At 44.1% G+C, this 21,731-nt stretch overlaps 1 protein-coding gene across 4 annotated transcripts in view; it reads left to right on the top strand.

Annotated features, from left to right (window-relative positions):
• Positions 1–21,731, top strand: part of LOC147116308 (guanine nucleotide-binding protein G(o) subunit alpha) — a 381,614-nt gene that overhangs the window by 115,192 nt on the left and 244,691 nt on the right. For all 4 annotated transcript variants that reach the window (XM_085991159.1, XM_085991161.1, XM_085991160.1 and 1 more), the window contains one exon: positions 3,492–3,633. In XM_085991159.1, coding sequence (XP_085847285.1) covers positions 3,492–3,633 — 142 coding nt within the window. The remainder of the gene's footprint in view (positions 1–3,491; positions 3,634–21,731) is intronic.

Genomic DNA, 21,731 nt, shown 5'->3' with positions numbered 1-21,731 from the left:
GGGGGTAGTCTGGGAGTAGTTGGGGGGGTGTAGTCTGGGAGTAGTTGGGGGGTGTAGTCTGGGAGTAGTTGGTCGGGGGGTGTAGTCTGGGAGTAGTTGGGGGGGTGTAGTCTGGGAGTAGTTGGGGGGGTGTAGTCTGGGAGTAGTTGGGGGGTGTGTAGTCTGGGAGTAGTTGGGGGGGGTGTAGTCTGGGAGTAGTTGTGGGGGGTGTAGTCTGGGAGTAGTTGGGGGGTGTAGTCTGGGAGTAGTTGGGGGGTGTAGTCTGGGAGTAGTTGGGGGGGGTGTAGTCTGGGAGTAGTTGGGGGGGTGTAGTCTGGGAGTAGTTGGGGGGGGTGTAGTCTGGGAGTAGTTGGGGGGGTGTAGTCTGGGAGTAGTTGGGGGGGTGTAGTCTGGGAGTAGTTGGGGGGTGTGTAGTCTGGGAGTAGTTGGGGGGGGTGTAGTCTGGGAGTAGTTGTGGGGGGTGTAGTCTGGGAGTAGTTGGGGGGGTGTAGTCTGGGAGTAGTTGGGGGGGTGTAGTCTGGGAGTAGTTGGTCGGGGGGTGTAGTCTGGGAGTAGTTGGGGGGGGTGTAGTCTGGGAGTAGTTGGTCGGGGGGTGTAGTCTGGGAGTAGTTGGGGGGGTGTAGTCTGGGAGTAGTTGGTCGGGGGGTGTAGTCTGGGAGTAGTTGGGGGGGTGTAGTCTGGGAGTAGTTGGGGGGGTGTAGTCTGGGAGTAGTTGGTCGGGGGGTGTAGTCTGGGAGTAGTTGGTCGGTGGGTGTAGTCTGGGAGTAGTTGGGGGGGTGTAGTCTGGGAGTAGTTGGGGGGGTGTAGTCTGGGAGTAGTTGGGGGGGTGTAGTCTGGGAGTAGTTGGTCGGGGGGTGTAGTCTGGGAGTAGTTGGTGTAATGAGAGCGTTCTAATTTGAAACATTTTAAGGGAATAGAAATGTCAGACTGAGGCTTTAGATGTTGTTGAGTGGAATGATACGGTAATAGGAGAAATTACTGTCCGATGGACTGAAGTTATCAGGGGTACTCTGAGAGCAAGAAGGTGCAAAGGGGCTTCCTCAGATGTTAATACAAGGTAGGTAATTTGTTGTGGCAATCCTGTAACTATACCTAATTAGAGAGATAAGTAGTAGAGCTTGAGGTAAATAGCATGGTTTTGTGTATTATGACACTGCTGATGTGAGTGATATTGCAGATAAAATAAGTTGAAAGAAGCCTAAGATAGGTGTTAGGATAACTGATATACACAACAGGTAATCTGAACCCCTTGGTTGAACTAAAACAATTTAAATTTAATAACGCCTGGGCCACTTTCAGTGTTGACAAGCGATGGAGTGCACTTCAGTGGGATATTTGGCTTTGAGTTCTGGTTGTAAAGAAGGAATAAGTTTGAACTGGAATGAGTTTTGGAGAAGGCATTAACTGTTTAGCAAAGGAAGGCAATGTCCAAATAAAGAGAGGACTGGAAAATTAGGACCGAATTTGTGCAAAGCATTATTGAGAAATACTTAACTAGAAATAGAGAGGAAACAATATTTAGTGGAAAGGAAGAATCTGTGTTCATATAACATCTTATAATATCTCTCAGAAATATCCCAAAGTGCTTCTGAATTGCTTTGAAGTTATGGAGGTGAATGTGGTGAGCATTTTGCACACAGCAACAAAATGAATTAACAGTCAATCTATTTTTGGTGTGTTGACTGAGGGAAGAATTTGACAAGGAGACCAGGAGGAACTCTCTGCTCTGCTTCAGATACGACTGTGGGATCTTTAACATCCACCTCAACCATTGTAGCAAGCAGATTAGGCTTTGGTTTAACATCTCATTAGAAGGACAGCACCTTCGACAGTACAGCATTCCCTCAGTACTGCACTGAAGTGTCAGCCTGGATTATGTGCTCAAGTCTCTGGGCTTTGAACCCACAGCCTTCTGACCCGGAGGCAAAAGTGCTACCAACTGAGCCGTGCCTACAAATAGGTTTACGGGTGGCGTATTTATGATGACCGAGCTGAGAAAACAGCAGGTGAAAATCAATGAATGAGTAATTGATTGCAGCAATCACTGTAATATTGACAAAGTAAAGTGTTTTTACACCAATACAAAGAGTATTGGAGCTTCGAGGTTATTTGTAGAGAGAAAAAAATGGATATTCTCCAATTCATAGCGACCGGGTTAAGTTCAGAGGATGCCAACAGATTCATTGCATTAATGCACTCTCTTGTGAATAATGTGCAACCACTCCACCAATGTGTATGAATGAGAACAAAAATCTCAGATTAAAAATATTTAGATAAAAAATGGTGCAGGAGTAACATTGCTGATAAGGAAGGGTCTAACATTTATTTGAAGAATAGATTTGTCTTTGAATGGGTGGAGTTCTGAGTCAATTTGGGTGGAAATCTGTGATAAGAGCAATTGGGAATTGTTGTACATCAGGGCAGAAAGAGGAAATTGATTTTGAATTATTGGAACATACAAGGAGAAAGGAGAAAGTATTCATGAAGGATTTTAATGGCACTGAATTCAGGTGGAATGATGGCGGCCACCTTTCAAAGGGGACAGATAAACATGGGCTGCTCCTGGAATGCAGCATGTTGAAAAGACACCAGGAAAAAAATCTTCTTCCAATATTTAGTAGCGAGTCTGAGATGATGGAAAATTTGAAGGAGAGAGACACTTGAGCAGCAGTGGAGGGGAACACCAATGCATAAAAGCACAGGCATGAAATGAAATATCTACTATCTAGAACATTGCTGCCCAATAGAAATTGCTGACTAGCCACAGATGTGGACACAGTGAGACTGTTTTAGACACACGCAATAATTTGAGAAGAAATCCTTTACATAGACACACCATACAGGTCAATATACTTCACGTGTGTATATTTACTTAACGCACATCTACCTCCAGTCAGTAACTAAGGAAGTAAAGCACTCGCAACAATGAAAAAACACTCACACACTCTGCTTTTTGTCTTTCCATTTTACCAACAAACACACACGGGTTAAAGTTCACATGCACACATCGTGTGAATACGAGTATTGAGATCACACGCCCAAAGATGAAATCCATTACCCATTTTTTAATTTAGTACTCAGAAATGCAGTTTGCTGCATTTGGATTCCCAATTAGCCACATGTGGCTAGTGGACGATACTGATCTAGATGTAAGTTAATATTGGAGACCTGGAGCTAGATGGCTAAGTAGTAAGATTAAAAAAACAGCGTAAAGAAAAAGCACAGATCTTTTAAAAGGATTAAGAAATAGAGGGAAGTCAAGTGGAAGACACTATAAAGATGATCAGGGATAAAAAGGGAAAATTGAAAAGTCTAAATCGAAAAGGATATTCAGAGAATAAAGCGAGATTTATTTGTATATGTTTGAAGTAATTGTTGGAAGTGTGATCATGATATTCATGTTGGGAGTAGTCTTGGTAGCAGTACTAACAGTCTGGTTTTGGGACTACTTCAGTAATTTCTTTGTAACACTGTGCATTGTACTTTTCCAGGATTATCCACGAGGATGGATTCTCTGGTGACGATGTGAAGCAGTACAAGCCTGTGGTGTACAGCAACACCATTCAGTCGCTGGCAGCCATTGTCCGTGCCATGGATACACTGGGAATCGAATATGGTGACAAGGAGAGGAAGGTAAGGTGGCAAATGCACATACAATAACATATGGGTGGAGAGGAAACCTGGCTATTAACTGAGGCAAGAAAGCCTTTATAAAATGAACCAAATTAAACCATCGGCATTATCCTATAAAACTGGGACATGCATGATAGACGTTGGATTATACATTGTCTTTGTTTGATTAAATGGTCATTAGTGGAATTTACAGAGCTCTTGGTAGAATCAGGAATTGGGTATTGGAATCTACTTTTCAAACTAGCAGCCTGCAACAAAAGAGTCCTGTGACATTCGTGGAATCTCAAATACAGATAAATCTGAGGCGTCGATTAACCCTGTTTGTCCCAGTTCAGCGTTTTAACTATTTTTGCTGAGCAGTCCCAAAGTGAATGCTTTAAGTTTACAATTTAAAATAGAATGGACTCAGTGTAACTTTGCACTTGCCATAGCTGATTCCTTGCCATGATCACCATCAACGATGCTAATCGGCAAATCTGGTACTGATGAACTTGAGAAGTGGTTACAGTGACCTCCATTATGTTATATTTGAGCAAACTTATGTTTTGTTTCCTGGATAGCAGAGGCATTGATGATTTGTTCACATTAAAAATGACGGGTTGTCTCTGTCATTGTGTGCTATGTCAGCTGTGTTCTGCGTTGTTAATGCCCAGGGTAAGTGAGTCTCTCTGCCGGACTCGAACTTTGCCCAGCTTCCATTCCCAAACATTCTGTGAGTTGGCCCACACAGCCAGCCAGCTCAGAGCAAAATCGTCAACATGCATTTCCATTGCGCTCGGAATGTAATACATCACCCATTCAAAAGAAACCGATGGTTAAAATAGATTTAAGGAAATGCCAACGCAGCATTTTAAACGGAGCATTAGTCCCTCTGTCGACGACTGCAGCAGCATTTCAAACAAAACTGTAGTGCACAACCGATTTGCCGTGGGTGGAGTTTGATCATGCACATTTGGTGGTGTAAGTATGTAGAGCACGCGTACTTTGTGTAACCTGTGGTTTGGCGATTTAAGGTTCTGATTGCACCATTTCCTCAGTGATTTTAAATTGACATTTGTGATGACCGTGCAGCCTCAGAATCAATACGGAGCTCATTCTCGTAATGGACTACAGCCAATTACGTTGTCGAGGGGCTATTACAGACTCGGTCCACCCTCCCCCTTCAACACAAACACACACAAATATAAGCATCAAATGCAATGACCAAGATTGGATCTTGAGTCTTGATCCCAATGGTAGAATATGTGTATATGTTGAAAGCTGTAAAACCCATTTAGCCTCAATGGATTAATGCACAACTTGGGGATTTACTTACACTCCACAGACAAATACATTCTTGTAATTGCTATGCTAACATTTTTGAGATGTTAATATAAAGCTGACCAAAATGGAAGCAGCATGATCTTCATTTCTCTGCTTGTGCTGTGCAATATATTAGTGAAAAAGAAACACACGTGTGTAATGGAAGAACCCAAAATATAAAATATACAAAAATGACTGTCTTCCCTGAAGATACAGATTGTGTGGCATTTAATTCAGCCATCTGATCAACACTCAAACTTTACTTACAAGAAAACTTGCTAATAGTTACTTGGTTGGGTGCCAGTAAACACGACACAACATCGAGATCTGTGTTAACATCGTGCAACAGATTTGTAAATAGTTAATTGAAAAGTGACTGTGCAGGCTGAATTAGCAGGAAATGTAAGTTTTAATCCTGGTGTAGGGGCAGCTCTAGAATTCTGACTAGGGGTTGTGAGCTCCACTCCCACTATAGAGATTGGAATCCTAATTGGGAGGTGCGTGTCCAATCCCAGTGTTGGAGTCATGACAAGGAGATTTGGTTTTGAATTCCACTTTTGTCTGAAGTTCACACATGAACTATCCCTGGAGAACATTTTGAATTTTATATCCAACGATAAACAACACACAAGCATTAAATCTCCACAAATCTTGGGTTAAAATGTCAATGAACTCTCTCAAGTTGCACTGTCTTTGTTTATGGCATTATGTGAACCTCTTTCTTCAAGTAAGTACCTTATAACACACTTGCAATCATTAGTTATGTGCACAAGCCTTGGCTTTTAATGTTAGAGTGCATTCCCTGTCCAGGGTGATTATCTTTTAATGTATCTCACTAAAAGCTTGCTGGAATATTCATTTGCAAGACTATCTAACTTAAGAGTGTTTGTAGCGTATAATAACTTCTACTTGTAACACGGTTGATTTTTTTCTCCTTTCTTGTTTTCGCCCCACCCCTCCCCCTCCACCCCTCCTCCTCTACCCCCAATGGTGTTGGCTCTGTACTGGAGTATGAATCCATGGCCAGGCTCCCTTTGGTACCATGCCCGAGTGGTCATTCTTCAGGTGTGGATCTTGGCAGGAAGAGTCTGCAGCCTGCTCCACCATGGGTGTGTCACAGCTGAGCACATGTGCTATTCCAGCAGGGGTTACTGGTTAGTGATTAGGAGCCGGAATGCTGGCCGGTCTTCTCTCTAATCCAGAAATGCTGAGGCCTGCGATTCATCAAGGGATCACAGATTAGGGATTAAACGTATGACCGTTTGGTATGTACAGTCCCTGTGCAAACTGCCTTAACTAGCTGAGCTGCAAGTGGTGCCTCACTGTGGATGTTAAAGAACACAGCATACACAGTATGATATAACTTATGGCATGCACTGGACATGGAAAAAGAAAATGAACTAAGGGGTAATATTAGAAAGTACTCATCCAGAACTGATGGGACACAACTACAAGTGCGCTGTAGCTGGTAACTCCCTCGAGACTGGTGTGATATGATTATAGTTGTTATGTAGAGGATATTCCCTTAAGACTGTGTAATGTGATTAGAGGTGTTATGTAGAAGATGTTTCTGTGGGTATAATTAGAAGTGTTATACAAAGGATACTCTGTGGCCAAACAACCTCCTACTCCAGGATCATGCTGGAGGCCAATGACGATGCTAAACTCTTCTTTTACCACAAGCTACCTTCTTCAACCTTCCCTCCCCCATCGGCTCCATTCTCATCTCTGACACCTGAAGCAAGGAACTAACGGACAACTTTTTCAAAATTGATGCTATCCACCAGGTGCCTGACCATCTGCCCACCCTGCAACACTTGTTTATCCTCCCTCCACCCAGCTCTCATCAGTTTTACTTCCTCTGAGAAATGTTCATGCTTTCAAAATTGAATGCCTACGCTCAATTCTTCTGTCCTCTCAAGCTATTAAGCCCATCTCCAATCTTCCCTTCCTCTCAAAACCTTGAATCTATTAATTTCACCCAACTCTTCCACCGCTACCTGTTTCAGTCCTACCAGTCTGGTTTTGGTTCTACCCATGTCTAACCAAGACTGTCTTGGTCAAAGTAATCAATGACAACCTATGTGAGTGACTGTGGCATTCTATTCCTCCTCAATCTCTCCATGGCCTATAGCATGATTGACAATTCCATTCTCCTCCATCATCTGCCCTCCGCAGTCCACCTCTAAAGCAATGCCCTCTACTGGTTCCATTCTTAGTTGTCCCAATGAAGTCAGTACATGTTTCACAACAGTTTCTCCTCCCATACCCAAACAGTCATTTCTAATATGCCCAAAAGTTCAATTTCTGGTTCCCTCCTATTTGTCATTTATATATTGCTGCTTGGCGATGCCATTAACATGGGCTCACTGTCCATATGTCTACCCAGAACACCAAGCTGTACCACCTTTGATTCCATAACTGGCATTGTTCTATCTGACACCTTTCAGACATCCAGTCCTGAATGAGCCAGAACTTTGTTCAGCTCATATCATCAAGACTGAAGCCATCCTGTTTGGCTTCCATCAGAAATGTTGCTCCTCAGGCATTGATTCCACCTTTGTCCACTGCTGCTGTCTGATGGAACCCAACAGTGTGCAGCCTCAAGCTCATGCTTAAGCTATTGCTAAATATCTTTGCTTTCCCCTCTGATGTATTTCAGTCCTACACCCCTACTTCATCCTCACTATTGCTGAGACCCTCATCCATGCCTTCATCATCTTTAGGATCAACTTCAGCCTTCTTTGTTAACGTCACACTGTGGCCCATAATATCATGTACCATATGAATTTCTGCACTCTCATTGCTCCTGTCCTTGCTAACCTCTGCTAATTCCCAGAGTATTGATTGCAAAATCCTAGTCTTCATCTTCAAATTCATCCATGGCCTTGCTCCATCCAGCCTCTCCAGTCTTCTCCCAGCATGTACCCTCCAACGCAGCCTATTGTGTGCCCCCCTCCACCATTCTCTGTAGAGTCTACAGTCACCATACCCTTGCACACTCCAATTCAATTACAATCCTAAACTCTCTTTCTACACCTCTTGTCTTGCTAGTTTCCTGCCCTCCTTCAAAAGCCTCCTCAAAACTTAACCTATGTGACCATGTTTTTCAGTCTTCTCCTCTTCCCCTCCTGCCAAGGATGAGAGGATCCTGTTATATGTCATGCGATTAGTGGTGTTATGCAGAGAATATCCCCTGAAGACTGGTGTGATATGATTCGAGTGATACTTCAGAGGCTGCTCACTCAGGACTGATATATTTAGAGCTGTGTACAGAAGGTATTCAGTAGGAATGGAACTGTTGGGGGAATACGAGGGACTAAGTTACTTTCCTGGGGCTGTCACCCTGTAGTGGCTGTACCATAGTGATATTGCAGAGTCCTAGGAATAGGTTGCAAGTCTGCCCTTCACGGTCAGCGAATCTTACGCACTTGAGCGACCAAAAGATGAGGGGGAAATTTTTTTTAAATTATGCTTTATTAAAGGAAGTTGTCGGTTCCCTATCCTTTTTGTTATTCTGAGAAGTCAGTGTAAATTAATCGTGCATACTGCGACTCTTTAAAGATCTGGGCCCAAATACCAAACAGCCTCCCACAAATAAGCCTGCGCTGGGTTATATCTGAAGTCTTCTATGTTTGTAGCCCTTTGCAGAGACTACGTGATAACACTTCTGATAAGTCCCTATTCACAGTGCTTACTGGCAGCAGAGGCAGGAGTATGGAGAATTTAATTCTCACTTCGAGTTATTAATAACTTCCTTATCTTTCCCTCTGCCATCTAAAGAGAGCTCGGTGACTGGGATTGGTTATTTAGAATTTGGACCCCTGACCACAGTCACACGGGAGCAGCATCACACGGAAATGCTGCAGCGGTTTCTCAAAAAGAACCAATTGCAAAGGATCATTTCAGGCTATCGCTGCAGTTTTTTAGAATAATTTTATTTTTTAATTAAAAAGCCCTCTTTTTAAAAAAAAGAGTCCTTGTTAGCTAAATATTTAACATTTACAGCAAACTGGAATGTAAAGGGCCATTGTGCTGTAAGTGACACAGCACCAACTAGGCCAGTCATACACTTATCATTGAAATCACACCACCGTGGGTGACTAGTATCGCTGAGCATGGAACCACTCATGGTGTATTGTGATTCTACCACTTCTATAACAAATTGCCAGTTAAAATATCTTTGTTTTTATTTAAAGTGTAGCAATTCATTTGCTATATTGGCATGCCTGCCATTTAATCCAAATTGCCTGCCATTGGAGCATCAGTAGAATAACTGTAATGAACAGAAGGTTGGTCATAGCTGCACGGAGATCCCTGACACTGGCCATGTTACTGATCAGGGTAACACGAGCTTCATTTGAAGTAAATACTGAACCTGATATCCGATCCTTATTTAAGACATTCACACAGGCTGACGCAGGTCAATGGAGGAGAAAGAAACCTGCTTTGGGTTTCTCTATCCCATCATACCTGTTTGAATACTTGTTAGCTCATGTACCTCAGGATCATATGTCAGTGTAAGGTGTGTAAGTGAGCCCAGCTGATGAAGCCTATACAAACCGAAAGGTTCCGGGTTTGAAGCTCAATCTGTGTTGAGTTAGCCTGGCCAATGATGGGGCCCTGTGATTGGTCATAGTGCCCCTGAGAAAAGGAGGTGGGAAGGTTCCTGCTCCTTTATTGTTATCCAGTATCTGGCTCAGCTGGACTCGAACCAGGCCCCAGAGATAATGGAGTCCATTGTTCCCACATTACAACAGTGACTACACTCCAGAAGTACTTCTTTAGCTGTAAAGCGCTTTGAGACGTCCGGTGGTCGTGAAAGGCGCTATATAAATGCAAGTCTGTCTTTCTCCTTTCCGTTATGCCCCTTCCTTCATTTGTTGGAAAGTGCACTGTGTACATGTAGGGATGAGGACAGGATTGGGCTCAGCTGTAATGTCCGATGGTCAAATAGCCTGCAACACACGCTGTCCACATTCGAACATGCAGAAAAGCCTCTTTGGCAAGGTACTGGGGGGCAGTGGGGAGTGGCGACAGTGTGTATGTAGAACGGTACACAAGCATAAGGCAACAACTTCAGATGACTGGGAAAGTAAAAAATGTGCAGCATATAGGTGAATAATAACTGCTCAAGTATAATCCCATGAGTAGGCCCAGGCCATGCAGATTACCTCGTGGCATGCCAGATGCTGCAACCAACTGTAAACATCAAGTAATATTGAATTATCACACTCTGCAGCAACAATTCCTCTAAATCCTTTATCTTAAACAAAATTAAGCCATATTAACAAATTAAAAACAAAAGAAAATAGGAAATGCAGAAGGAGCGTTTTACGGTAACGTGTGGAACCAACACAAGTGATGAAACCCATTAAGGTTTATTGTTCCAAGAAGGAACTAGACAGGTTCTTGTCAACAAATGGGATTCAGGGTTATTGGAAATGTAGATAGGTGGGCTAGATGGGCTGAAGATCTTCTCCTGCCTGCAACTGTTGCTAAGTTACTTAACAATTCATCGAATAGACCACTCCCATAGTTGTCAGACCAGTCAAAAATACCCCGAGTTAGTAAACTGAAAATGAGCCGAGTCCCACCGGGTGTCTGGGATACCTTCAATTTCATCAGATTGAAACTGCGTATAGGTGTTTAGTACCAATACCAATCATATCAATATAGATTACAGAGGGTGCACAATGGAGTTCTTTAATCTCTGCAGCATGGGTTTGAGTCCATCCCAGACAGTGGAGCTCTAAGGGTTTCCTGTTGCTATGGGGAGGTGGGGTGGTGCAGTTTATTAGGTCCTTTCCTCTTATCTCAGGCACTTTGGATCAATCCTTTCCCAATTGGTGGGATGTGATGGGCACTGATCTCTGATGGTGGATCGAGCAGGAGAGTGCCGTAGAACACTCACCCTTTAACTCTGGTTTTCTGGATTTGAATCATATTGAGGTAGTCGGGATGACAGTCTTGCCTCTCTATTGGCTGTTACAGATTTTGAGTGGATATTTGTCCTGTTTTACTGCAGCTCCCAGCAACTGTTTGCCTAGGCTTGTAGTTCAGCACCTTGCTGGGGTAAGGTAGAGTAAGATCTCCATTGCATGTCATCTAAAGCTATTAATATTTAACAAGTGAGAATATTCCATTCTCATTATTATTCCCTCCCCTTGATTACATTTATGTAACTACAAAATATTGTTAAGGCAGTATTGAGTGGAGGAGCCTGGGAACAGTGCCGCATTTTGGATAGGCACTCACCCAGGCTGAGTTGTGAGCAGAAGGCCCTGGCAACGGTGAGACAGGGTAGCTTCTTAAACCCTCTGCCTCACTGGATAAATGTTGCACAAGCTTCTGCTACAATTAGGGAAATGTGCGTATTAACGGTTTTTATTAAATTTAAATCTGTTTTTGCACTGGTGGCATTTCTGTATGTTTTGATCGCTGTAAAATTATTTGTGCCCACATTCACTTCACGATCACGTCAGCCGATCTATTGGTGATTTAATAAAACACCTCACAATCTGCAATTAAATTGGGTGCTACTAGTGTACAGAATGATAACAGAAATAAAGGTTATTGTAACAGTGTGAGAGGGTGAATTCACGGCCCTAATGACAGTACTGTGTTGTCATGAGAGAGTCAATGTGTTTGGGTCAAAGATCAAAGTTCTGCAGAGCAGGGAATAAGGCTTTGAACAGTCTAATGAAGGTTAGAAGGGATGGAATTTTAAAACCAGAAAGGTCGCTAATCCCTCTGAAGTGAACATAGGAACAGGAGTAGGCTATTCAGCCCCTCGAGCCTGTTCCACCATTTAATTAGATCGTGGCTGATCTATATCTTGACTCTATTTACCTGCCATGAAGTTCCTTCTTGACTCAGATTTTATGTTCATTTCTTGGAGAGGAGGTAGAAGAAAATACTTTTTTCCGGTGCTGGACGTGCACTGCAAGCTGTCGGTAACACTGAGGCAAAAGCAAACTACCGTTACTTGAGATTTCCACTTTGTGTGTAACTGAAGTCCAGACCACAGTATTGAATGCAGTGCCAGGTCAGATCCACTGGAGAAGCTGTGACATGTCAGTATGTTGACCATCGGCTCAACTCCAGGTTTCTGCCGGTTTGAATTTGTGGTGAAATAAATAACTTTTGATGGAATCTGAGCCAATTCTAGGCCACCAGGGTTAATCCTTTCGGGGTTAATGAGTCGATTCACGCACTTAACGAGTTCGAGGTTCATGCGTTGATTCAAGTCATCAAATCGATTTGAAGACCAGTGGGTCAGTTGAAGGCATTGTGAGCTGATTTGATCCAGTGAACAGATATCACCTCTGTATGGAAATCCAAACTAGACTAACAGACAGAATTTCCCTTCCGTCCCTCACTCTTTCCCTCATTCATTCACTAACAAAAACAGGGACTTAGATTTGCAAACTGACGTAAATGCCAGCTATGTCTCTTTCCCCCTCCCCCACCCCTTGCTGGGCTGTGCCACTGTGCTCCCTAGGTCACCCTAACCCATTACAAGGATCTTCGATCAAAAACCAGCAGGCGAGGGAAAGACTGACCAGAAACCAATTAAAAACTGTCCGTCAGCACCAGTGTGCTCTGCTCTGTCCGGGGTGCTGAAAGATCACTTAACCCCAGCAGTTAATAATCAGTCACACAAGGCCTTGCTACCGGTGCAATGTGACTAATTACCTTTCACAGTTCAGAATGGGCCAGTGCAGCTGTATTATTTTACCATAATCATTAATAAATACATAATTGCAGATGTTTCAGGTTAAAATATTCAGTATGTTACTTTCCTGAAGAGCAAGATGGTTTAGAGGAATCCTATCCGAGAAGCAGTTTATGTGCCCGCAGTCTTGGGATGTAACCGTTTCATTGATCAGGGTAAAGAGTGTTTTCAGCTGAGAGCTTATGTACTGACCCCATATTTATAATAGGAATTTAAGGCTAGTTCAATAAATCAGTAATGCTGACAAGAAAATGCATGGCAATCATGAAAGCCTGTGTTCTTGTAATATTGTGGTAAAAAGAAAGACAAGGCAACCATTTAGTTTTGGTGAATCGCTCTACACTTTCCACCCACTCCCTGTATTAATTAAAGACCATTGCTTGGCCAAAATGTTTGCTAACAACCTGATGGCAAGCATCAGCCAATGCTGATCTGTAATTAGCCACTAGGAGGACTACCAGAGCAGTTGGAGGTGATTTGCTTGATGACTTTCTCACCTTCCCTATTGGGAAGCTGCTCTTCCTCATTCACTACCTCCCTGGGATGGCACAGTCTAGATCAGTAACTCTCTGCAAGGGGCTGGGTTAATTTAGGATCTCATTAGTGACACAAACTTAGTTGTATAAATCAGGCAATCTGTGTCTCGCATGAGTAGGCATTAGCTGAGCATTTTCAAATTGCGACCTCCCTGATCCCTAGTGGCTATAGGAGCGTGTGCATTTTCTGAGACTGCGACAGTAACAATGCGCCATGTACCAGGAATACCCAGGCACTCCCTTTCACTCGTCTGTCACATGTGCAGACACGTACACATTTGCTCTTACACAATTATGACCCTTCTACTGACGCTGAGTTAACGTGCTTACTTTGAAACAGTTTACTGGGCTGGAATTTGCTCGCTGACCAGGAATCCCGCTTACACTCATAAATTTGCATAACTTGCCTTAGATCTCCAGATTCTCTGAACCTTACTCGTTGCTGGTTTGGAAGCTGCCACTGTTGAATTAATAAAATCTCAGCATTAACTGACCCACCTCCATGGATTTGTCATTTCTGGTTTTAGCAATTCGAAGCATACTTTTTAATTCTGAGAAACCGAGTAGAGTGCAGTGTTTTTTTTTAAACGGGCATGTTCTATCAATAATTGAAACAGTTAATGGAACCACTGGATACACTGAGGACGCATTGTTCAGATGGAGAAGCATGTGCAGTGATGAGTTCATCTGTTATTCACTGCAGGGGCACAGGGCAGCACCAATCTCTCCCACACACTCTGATGGAGTGGTCGTCCTTTAGACCTATTTATAGATTAGCAAAGGACCGAAGAATCAAATTTGAAAACATCGCGACTCTCTTGCACACCACACCCCTGTTTGTTTTTGCATCTGACATGACATAATCTCAGGAGTTTAGTTTGCAAGATGCAGGACCATTAACCCTGAGTGCGGCACTCATTTATCAGCTTGCTCATGGGCGCCTTTTCCAGCCAACGCGCACCTCAGGATCCCAGTGACTCAGCTGGAGGCCAAAATACATTTCATTGTTCATGAAGTGTTATATCAGAGGATCAGAACAGTGGTGCCAGATTTTACTTGGGATATCATTGGGGAGGGCATGTTTCTCATGTCTTCCCTTGTGAATATTCTGATCTTGTCATAATTTACTGAGAACTTTATATCAAGTAGGATTTTGTTAAATTGCTAATTATAATTGAATTCATCATACCTTTTTTGTCAGTTGTTGTAACTGTGCCAGGAGTTAGATTAGATTTAAGGTGAATGCAGCGATAGTATGCATTGTAAGACTAGATTAAATGCCAATGTTATTGTACCTAGCCTAAGGCAAAGCTCGGTGTGCCAAGAAGGTGTTTCATTACTTTTATACAAAAAAAGTGATGAATTCATCTTTAGTTATTACCTGGATTCAGAAACTCCATATAAAATGGTCACATTTGCAGATGATACCAAACTAGCAGGGACAATGGGATCAGAAGAGCCAGATCAAAGTACAGAACAAGTTAGACAAGATATATAAGTGGGCAGAGCAATGGTGGATAGTGTTCAGTGCTGATAGATGCACAGAGGAAGGAGAAATAAGGTACACACTATTATGTCCATGAATGATTGAGACACGGACAGCAGGAGTTGAACAAAACAAGTCTTTACTGATTGAAGTCAATCGGGAAACTGAAACTACAGAGGCTCACTAGCGCCTTTTATACAGGGGTGGTCACTGCCGGTACTGCAGTCTGAGACCAGTTATTCTCTTAAAGGTACATACACAACAATTCCTCCCCTTTTAGATAAACAGTACATAACATTCATTTAACAACTAAATGATAACTAATTACAATCACAATTACGGTTGCTAGATACATTGGTTAAGTTTAAGCAATTATAAGTTCAGTCTTTGAGGAGGCTTCCTGATTCTGTCTGGATAACGCCTCTTTGGGGTATCAGGTTCTTCTGGCAAGGTTGAGTCGGGATTAATGTCGTTGTTTGGTTCATCTGCTTCCAATATCACCGATTCTGCGGTAGCTGCAATTGGTACGTCGATTTCATTGCCAGGTGTCTCAGATCATGGTGTGGAGTTGACGTTTTCCAGTGACACTAGAATCTGGTCAGCATGGCATCTTACAATGCTCTCTCCAATGTCCACGGTATACATGAGAGGTCCTTGCCGTGTACAAATCGTTCCTGGCTGCCATTTCTCAGTGCGGTAGTCCCGGGCCAAAACTGGTTGACCTATCTTAAAACTCCTGGTCGGCCTTTCATTCATATTCTGAAACTGCCTGTTCTCCACATCTCTTCGGACGTTTGGCTTAACCAAATCCAAGCGGCATCGTAGTCTTCGATTGAAGAACATCATGGCTGGAGTTTGGTTGGTAACTGCATGTGTCGCATTCCGGTAGGCAAACAAGAAGTTGTCCACCTTGTGTTGTAGGGGTATATCTTCATTACACATTGCCTTGATAGCCTTCTTGAATGTTTGAACAAACCTCTTGGCCAATCCATTAGTGGCTGGATGATATGGGGCAGATGTGTAATGCTTAACACCATTGTTCTTTAAGAACCTCCGGAACTCTTCAGACACAAACTGTGGTCCATTGTCAGAGCAAATCTGTTCAGGCAGCCCATTCCTGGCGAATATGGTTCGTAAAACTGTGATAGTTTTTTCCGTGGTGGTTGAGGACATTTTTATTACCTCTGGCCACTTTGAATGTGCATCCACCGCAATTAAAAACATCGAGTCCATGAAGGGACCAGCAAAATCAATGTGCACCCTTTGCCATGGAGATGAGGGCCACTCCCATGGATGTAGAGGAGCTTGTGGTGGGGCGTTTTGGACCTTCTGGCATCCTGCACAGCTCTTGGTCATCTCTTCGATTTCTCTATCGATTCCCGGCCACCACACAAACGCTCTGGCTAAGTTCTTCATTTTTACCCCACCCAGATGACCCTCATGAAGCTCATTGAGCACTCTATCCGTCAACTTAGGTGGAATTACTACTCTGGATCCACACATCAAGGTTCCTCTGCACACTGACAGCTGTTCTCTTCTCGGCGAGAATGCTGGCAGCAGTGGTTCGCCATGTGCTGGCCATCCCTTCACTGTTAAATCATAGACCCGTGATAGTGTCGGGTCATTCCGTGTTTCCTTTTCTATGTTTGCATTCGTCACAGGGAGACATTCGACTATGGTTGAGTGGAATAACTCCATTGGATCCACTGCAAGGTCTTCTTCCACTGTCGGCGACGGTAGGCGTGACAATCCATCAGCATTCCCATGCTGTTTAGTGCCTTTGTACTCGATGTCATATTGGTGTGCCCCTAGGAAAAGGGACCACCGCTGCAGCCATTGTGCTGTCATTATCGGTACGCCCTTCTGAGGGTTGAAAATGGAGACAAGAGGTTGATGATCGGTTAGTAGAGTAAATTTTTGACCGTGCAGGTAGTGATTGAACTTCTTCACCCCCACACTAGGCTGGGGGCCTCTCTGTCAATCTGGGCGTAGTTACGCTCGGCAGAAGTTAACGAGCGTGACGCAAAAGCTATCGGCCTCTCTAAACCATCAAGGAATTTATGTGACAGTACCGCCCCAATGCCGTAGGGAGACGCATCACACGCCAGTCTGATCGGCAGTGCTGGGTTGTAGTGAGCCAATACTTCTCTTGAAGTGATTAAGTCCTTACTCTTCTGAAAGGCCCGCTTACAGTCGTTGCTCCATTTCCATGCTACTCCCGTTCGTAGCAGGGCGTTCAGTGGGTGCAGAATTGTCGACAAATTCGGCAAAAACTTATGGTAGTAATTCACCAATCCGAGGAATGACCTCAGTTGCGACACATTTTCAGGCGCTGGGGCCTTAACAACCACTTCAATTTTGTCAGGGGACTTATGTAACCGCTCTTCATCAATCACGTGGCCACAATACGATATCTGTTTCTTAAAAAACTCGCACTTGGGGCGGTTGGCTCGTAGCCCATGTTCCCGTAGTCTAGCGAGTACCTGTTCTAGGTTGTTAAGGTGTTCACTGTCATCTTCACCTGTCACAAGGATGTCGTCCAAGTAACACTGAGTCCCCGGGATCCCTTGCAGGACTTGTTCCATCGCTCTTTGCCATATCGCCGGAGCCGATGCTACTCCGAATACCAATCGATGATACTGGTAAAGACCTTTGTGAGTGTTTATCGTGAGATACTTCCTAGAGGATTCTTCAACCTCCATCTGCAAATATGCTTGTGCTAGGTCAATTTTTGTAAAACGCTTCCCTCCAGACAGTGAGGCGAAGATGTCTTCTATCCTTGGAAGAGGATATTGTACTGTGTGAAGGACTGGGTTCACCGTCGCCTTGAAATCCCCACAGATGCGAACCTTCCTTGGCTCCTCAGACTTATTGCTTAACGTTTTCTTCATGACAGGAATGATGGGTGTCGCCCACTCGCTCCAGTCGATCTTAGACAACACGCCTGCCTTCTCCAGATTCTCCAGCTCTGCCTCGATGGCTGGGCGAATTGCATATGGTACCGGTCTTGCTTTGAAAAACTTGGGAATTGCATTCTCTTCTATTTTTATCGAGGCGGTTACGCCTTTAAGAGTGCCCAGTTCTTGTTGAAATACCTCTTTGGCGTTAGCTAAGATTGTTGACAATCGTCCAGGAGTGACGTCTTCATCTTTTTTACCGTCCACCGTCATTGCATGAATGGAGTGCCAATCTAAGCTTATCTTCCTGATCCATTCACGTCCCAATAACAGTGGTCCACCATTTTGCAGTATGTAGAGATACAATTTCCGTATTTTCTTGCCATTGTATTCGACAGGCACCCTTATTTTTCCTCTGGGATATACTTTTTGCCCCGTATATGTCGTCAAGACGATGGATGTCTCTCTCAAGGGTATGTGTGAGAATAGCTGCTCGTAGTCTCGTCGATTCATGATGGTTAGCACTGATCCTGTATCCAATTCCATTTTAACTTGGGACCCTGCTATCGTGAGGGTGACCCAAATGGTTCGGTGATCCTCTTTTGCGATTACATTGTGAAGTTTGAGACAGCTTAGTCTCCTGTTCCCGGATTCACTATCGCTCATCTGGTCTTCGGAACTACTGTCCGTCATCTTTTGTACTTTCTTGTACGGTTCCTTAGTAGCCTTTTTGTTGTCGCTGGTCTTCTTCCCAGACCTGCAAACTCGTGCAATGTGTCCCATCTTTCTGCATTGCCTGCATATTTTGTCCTTGGACCAGCAGTCCTTCTGGTCATGGTTAGTTCTGCCGCAGCGATAACATTTTGCAAATCCCCGTGTCATTTCGTGGGTGCCGTATTCCTGTGGCTCTTGTTGAATTTCCGCAGCTCCCCTGGCTGCTGCTTCGTACGATACTGCCACGCTGAAAGCCTTATCTAGCGTCAGCTCTTTCTCTGACAGTAACTTCTTCTGTGTTCCTTCACTCAGGAGTCCACAGACAAATTTGTCCCGTAGGGTATCTGCCAGTCCTGCTCCGAACTGGCAGTGCTTTGATAGCTTGCGTAGTTCCGTAAGGTACTCAGCATTGCTCTCATCTTTATGCTGAGTTCTCCTGTGGAATTTAAATCTTTCTGCTATCAACAGCGGTGCAGGGTTTAGGTGTTCCTGTAGGACAGCAACAATTTCATTAAAACTCTTCGCCTTCGGTTTGGCTGGAGTAATCAGGTCCCGCAATAGGCCGTACGTTCTAGCGCCCATTAAGTTTAGCAACACCGATGCCTTTTTCTCATCGGCTATTTTGTTTGCCTCGCAATATACCTCGACTCTTTCCACATACGTGGCCCAGTCCTCTATTGTATTATCAAAGGCAGTGATACAGCCAGTCTTCGGCATCTTGAAAATCTAAAATGGCGCCTCCCACGCTTTGCCTTCTTCCCCGCTGATTAAGATGGCGCCTCCCGCGCTTTGCCTTCTTCCCCGCGGTTGCTAGCGCTGCTTTCCGCAGTTTCCGTTGCAACGTGCAGCTCCTCGCGGTTTCCTGCGCATTTAATATTTCTTTTTTTTATTATTTTCCCGTCGTGGAACAACCCTGTGGGACTCTTGCCTCCCTCTTCTCGGGTCTATACGCAGCCCGGCTTCGTAGCACCGGCCGCGCCCTGTGTGCTCCACCCTCTCTCTCTCCTCTTCCCGACAACGCTGCTCGGCCCCGTTGCAAGCCACCCGCTCGAGTTCACGACCGCCGCAGCCCAGGAAGGATCAGTGTACTACCTGCCACCAGCCCGATTAGCTGAAGCACCGTCGACAGGAACCAGGCCCTGCTTTCGACAGCTTCTCCAGCAATCTTCAACTCCGCTAACACAGGGGCGGATGCCCACGGTCGACGCCCGTTTCTACTGCTTCTTTCTTCCTTCTGGCCTCGACCTCTGCTCACTTCGCTGCAGGAATGGATCCCAGGAGGTGGTGCAGACTGTAGGTAAGTTCGTATCTGCTCGTCGCCAGTATTATGTCCGTGAATGATTGAGACACGGACAGCAGGAGTTGAACAAAACAAGTCTTTACTGATTGAAGTCAATCGGGAAACTGAAACTACAGAGGCTCACTAGCGCCTTTTATACAGGGGTGGTCACTGCCGGTACTGCAGTCTGAGACCAGTTATTCTCTTAAAGGTACATACACAACACACACCTACTTCATGAATGGTGTTGAAATAGCTAAAGGGGAAGCTGTAAGAGATCTAGAGAGTAATTTTCAACTTGGCGTCCCAAGCGGTTAAACCAGTGGAGTGGATTGTCCAACCACTATAGATCCCGTCTGATTTTTCATTTCCATTGAAATCAATGGAGACTGTGTCCAGTTCTGCTCAAGAATCGAGGAAGACATTCAAGTCTTGTAGATCTGAACCCAGCGCCAGGGGATGAGTTTTGAGGAAAGACTGGCAAAATCTGGGATTTTCATCCTGGAGAGTAGGTGTCTGAGAGGTGATCTTTTTTCAAGGTATACAAGATCATAAATGGAATGGAAAAGGTAAATCCAGAATACTAGTTAATTAAATTAAATAGCGGGAGTAGAACAAGGGGTCACATGGTGAAGATAATTTAGAACTGATTTCAGGAAATTATTTACACACAGAATGATCAGCACTTGGAATAAACTTCCAGATAGAGTAGTGGAGGCAAAAACCCTGTAATCATTTGAAAGATTGGATGTTGCAATGGGGGCAAGGTTGGGACATTCGAATCTTTCTGGATAGATGTCTTAAGATAAGCCAAATGGCCATGCTCATCTTGTGATCCCCAATTGACCAAAGAAGGGGACTGATTAGCTGAAGTGTTTTGTGCATTTGTCTGTTTCTGTACATACAGAGACATCGCCTTGAAGGTCTGAACTTGCTTCAGAGTTTTAAGTGACAGTGACCGTGAGATGTTCTTCCGGCTCTAATTCAGATATTGTGGACCTGACCATGCCACTGTGAATTGGCTACCTTCACCATTCATCATTTTGACCTCTGTAGCACACGTAGCTGCACCTTACTGAATTCTCAGTCACACTTGTCTAACACTTGTCAAATCAGATCAACTATACTTGGAGTAACTACCTGGTGCGTACTCAAATTCTGCTTATTTTTTCTGTTCAGTGGCATTGAATAACTCCATGTAGGAACACTGAAAACAATGTGTTGAGGACCTTATTTCCAGCTGCAGCCAAACTTGGAGCCTTTCCTGCCAATTTGGTGCCAACTTGTACACAATTATGAACAGTATTAAGTTGTGGGCTTGTGCCAGTAGGAGCTTAGACTGCCCTCTCAATTTAGTTTCAGTGCTTCAAATCAGTAGCTGTGTTTTTTAAAGGTGTAACAGTGTAAGATGGAAACGATGGGAGGCAGTGTAATTATTACAAGGCTTTCTAACACTTTCAAAAGATACAATCTGAAAGAGTGACTGCATGTTCTGCTTACTTTCAATGGAGTGATGCTTTTTTAACCTGTTTTTAAAAAAAAGATATATCTAGAGTAGTGTGTGATTCGATACAATAATTTTGGTGAGTATGATCAGCTCACTAATTTCTTGGAGTTGTCTGCTATTTTGGGATAATCAGTTTTATATTTTATGCTAAAGAACTAGCAATTGCTAATGTAAACCTTTAGATTCTACTCATTAATGGATTTGTAATCCGTGACCAATAAATGTCACCGATCCCTTTGGAAATACAAGAAGGCCTGTTTGCATCAGTTAGAACAAATCCCAGTACAGGTTGAGTGTCCTGAATCTGGCAACCTCAGGACCGAGGCCGAGCCGGTTTTTGTGTTTTTCCGGACTTCAGAACGTGTTTCTGATGTCCGAAGCCCGGAAATATCGCAACCCAGGCTCAGGCGTTTCCGGACTTCGGACATCAGAAACACGTTCCGAGTCCGGAAATGCCTGGGCCACTCTGCGTAGCGCTGATGCGTTTCTCCACCCCTCCCCTTCTGTTAAAGGGGAGGGACGCTGCGAGCTCTGCAGAGCATCCGATGGCCCACACTAGGCCACCAGGGCGGCGTGGTGCTGTGGCCGCAGCCTGGCAGAAACACTTAGTGGAGCTGTGCAGATTAAGGAGGATAAAAC

Source organism: Somniosus microcephalus, chromosome 6 (assembly GCF_052327205.1).
Source record: "Somniosus microcephalus isolate GS21.2 chromosome 6, FLI_Smic_1.0, whole genome shotgun sequence".
NCBI classification, from domain to species: Eukaryota; Metazoa; Chordata; class Chondrichthyes; order Squaliformes; family Somniosidae; genus Somniosus; species Somniosus microcephalus.
Note: the sequence above shows the minus strand (reverse complement) of the source record. Positions and strands in the feature narration are given on the sequence as shown.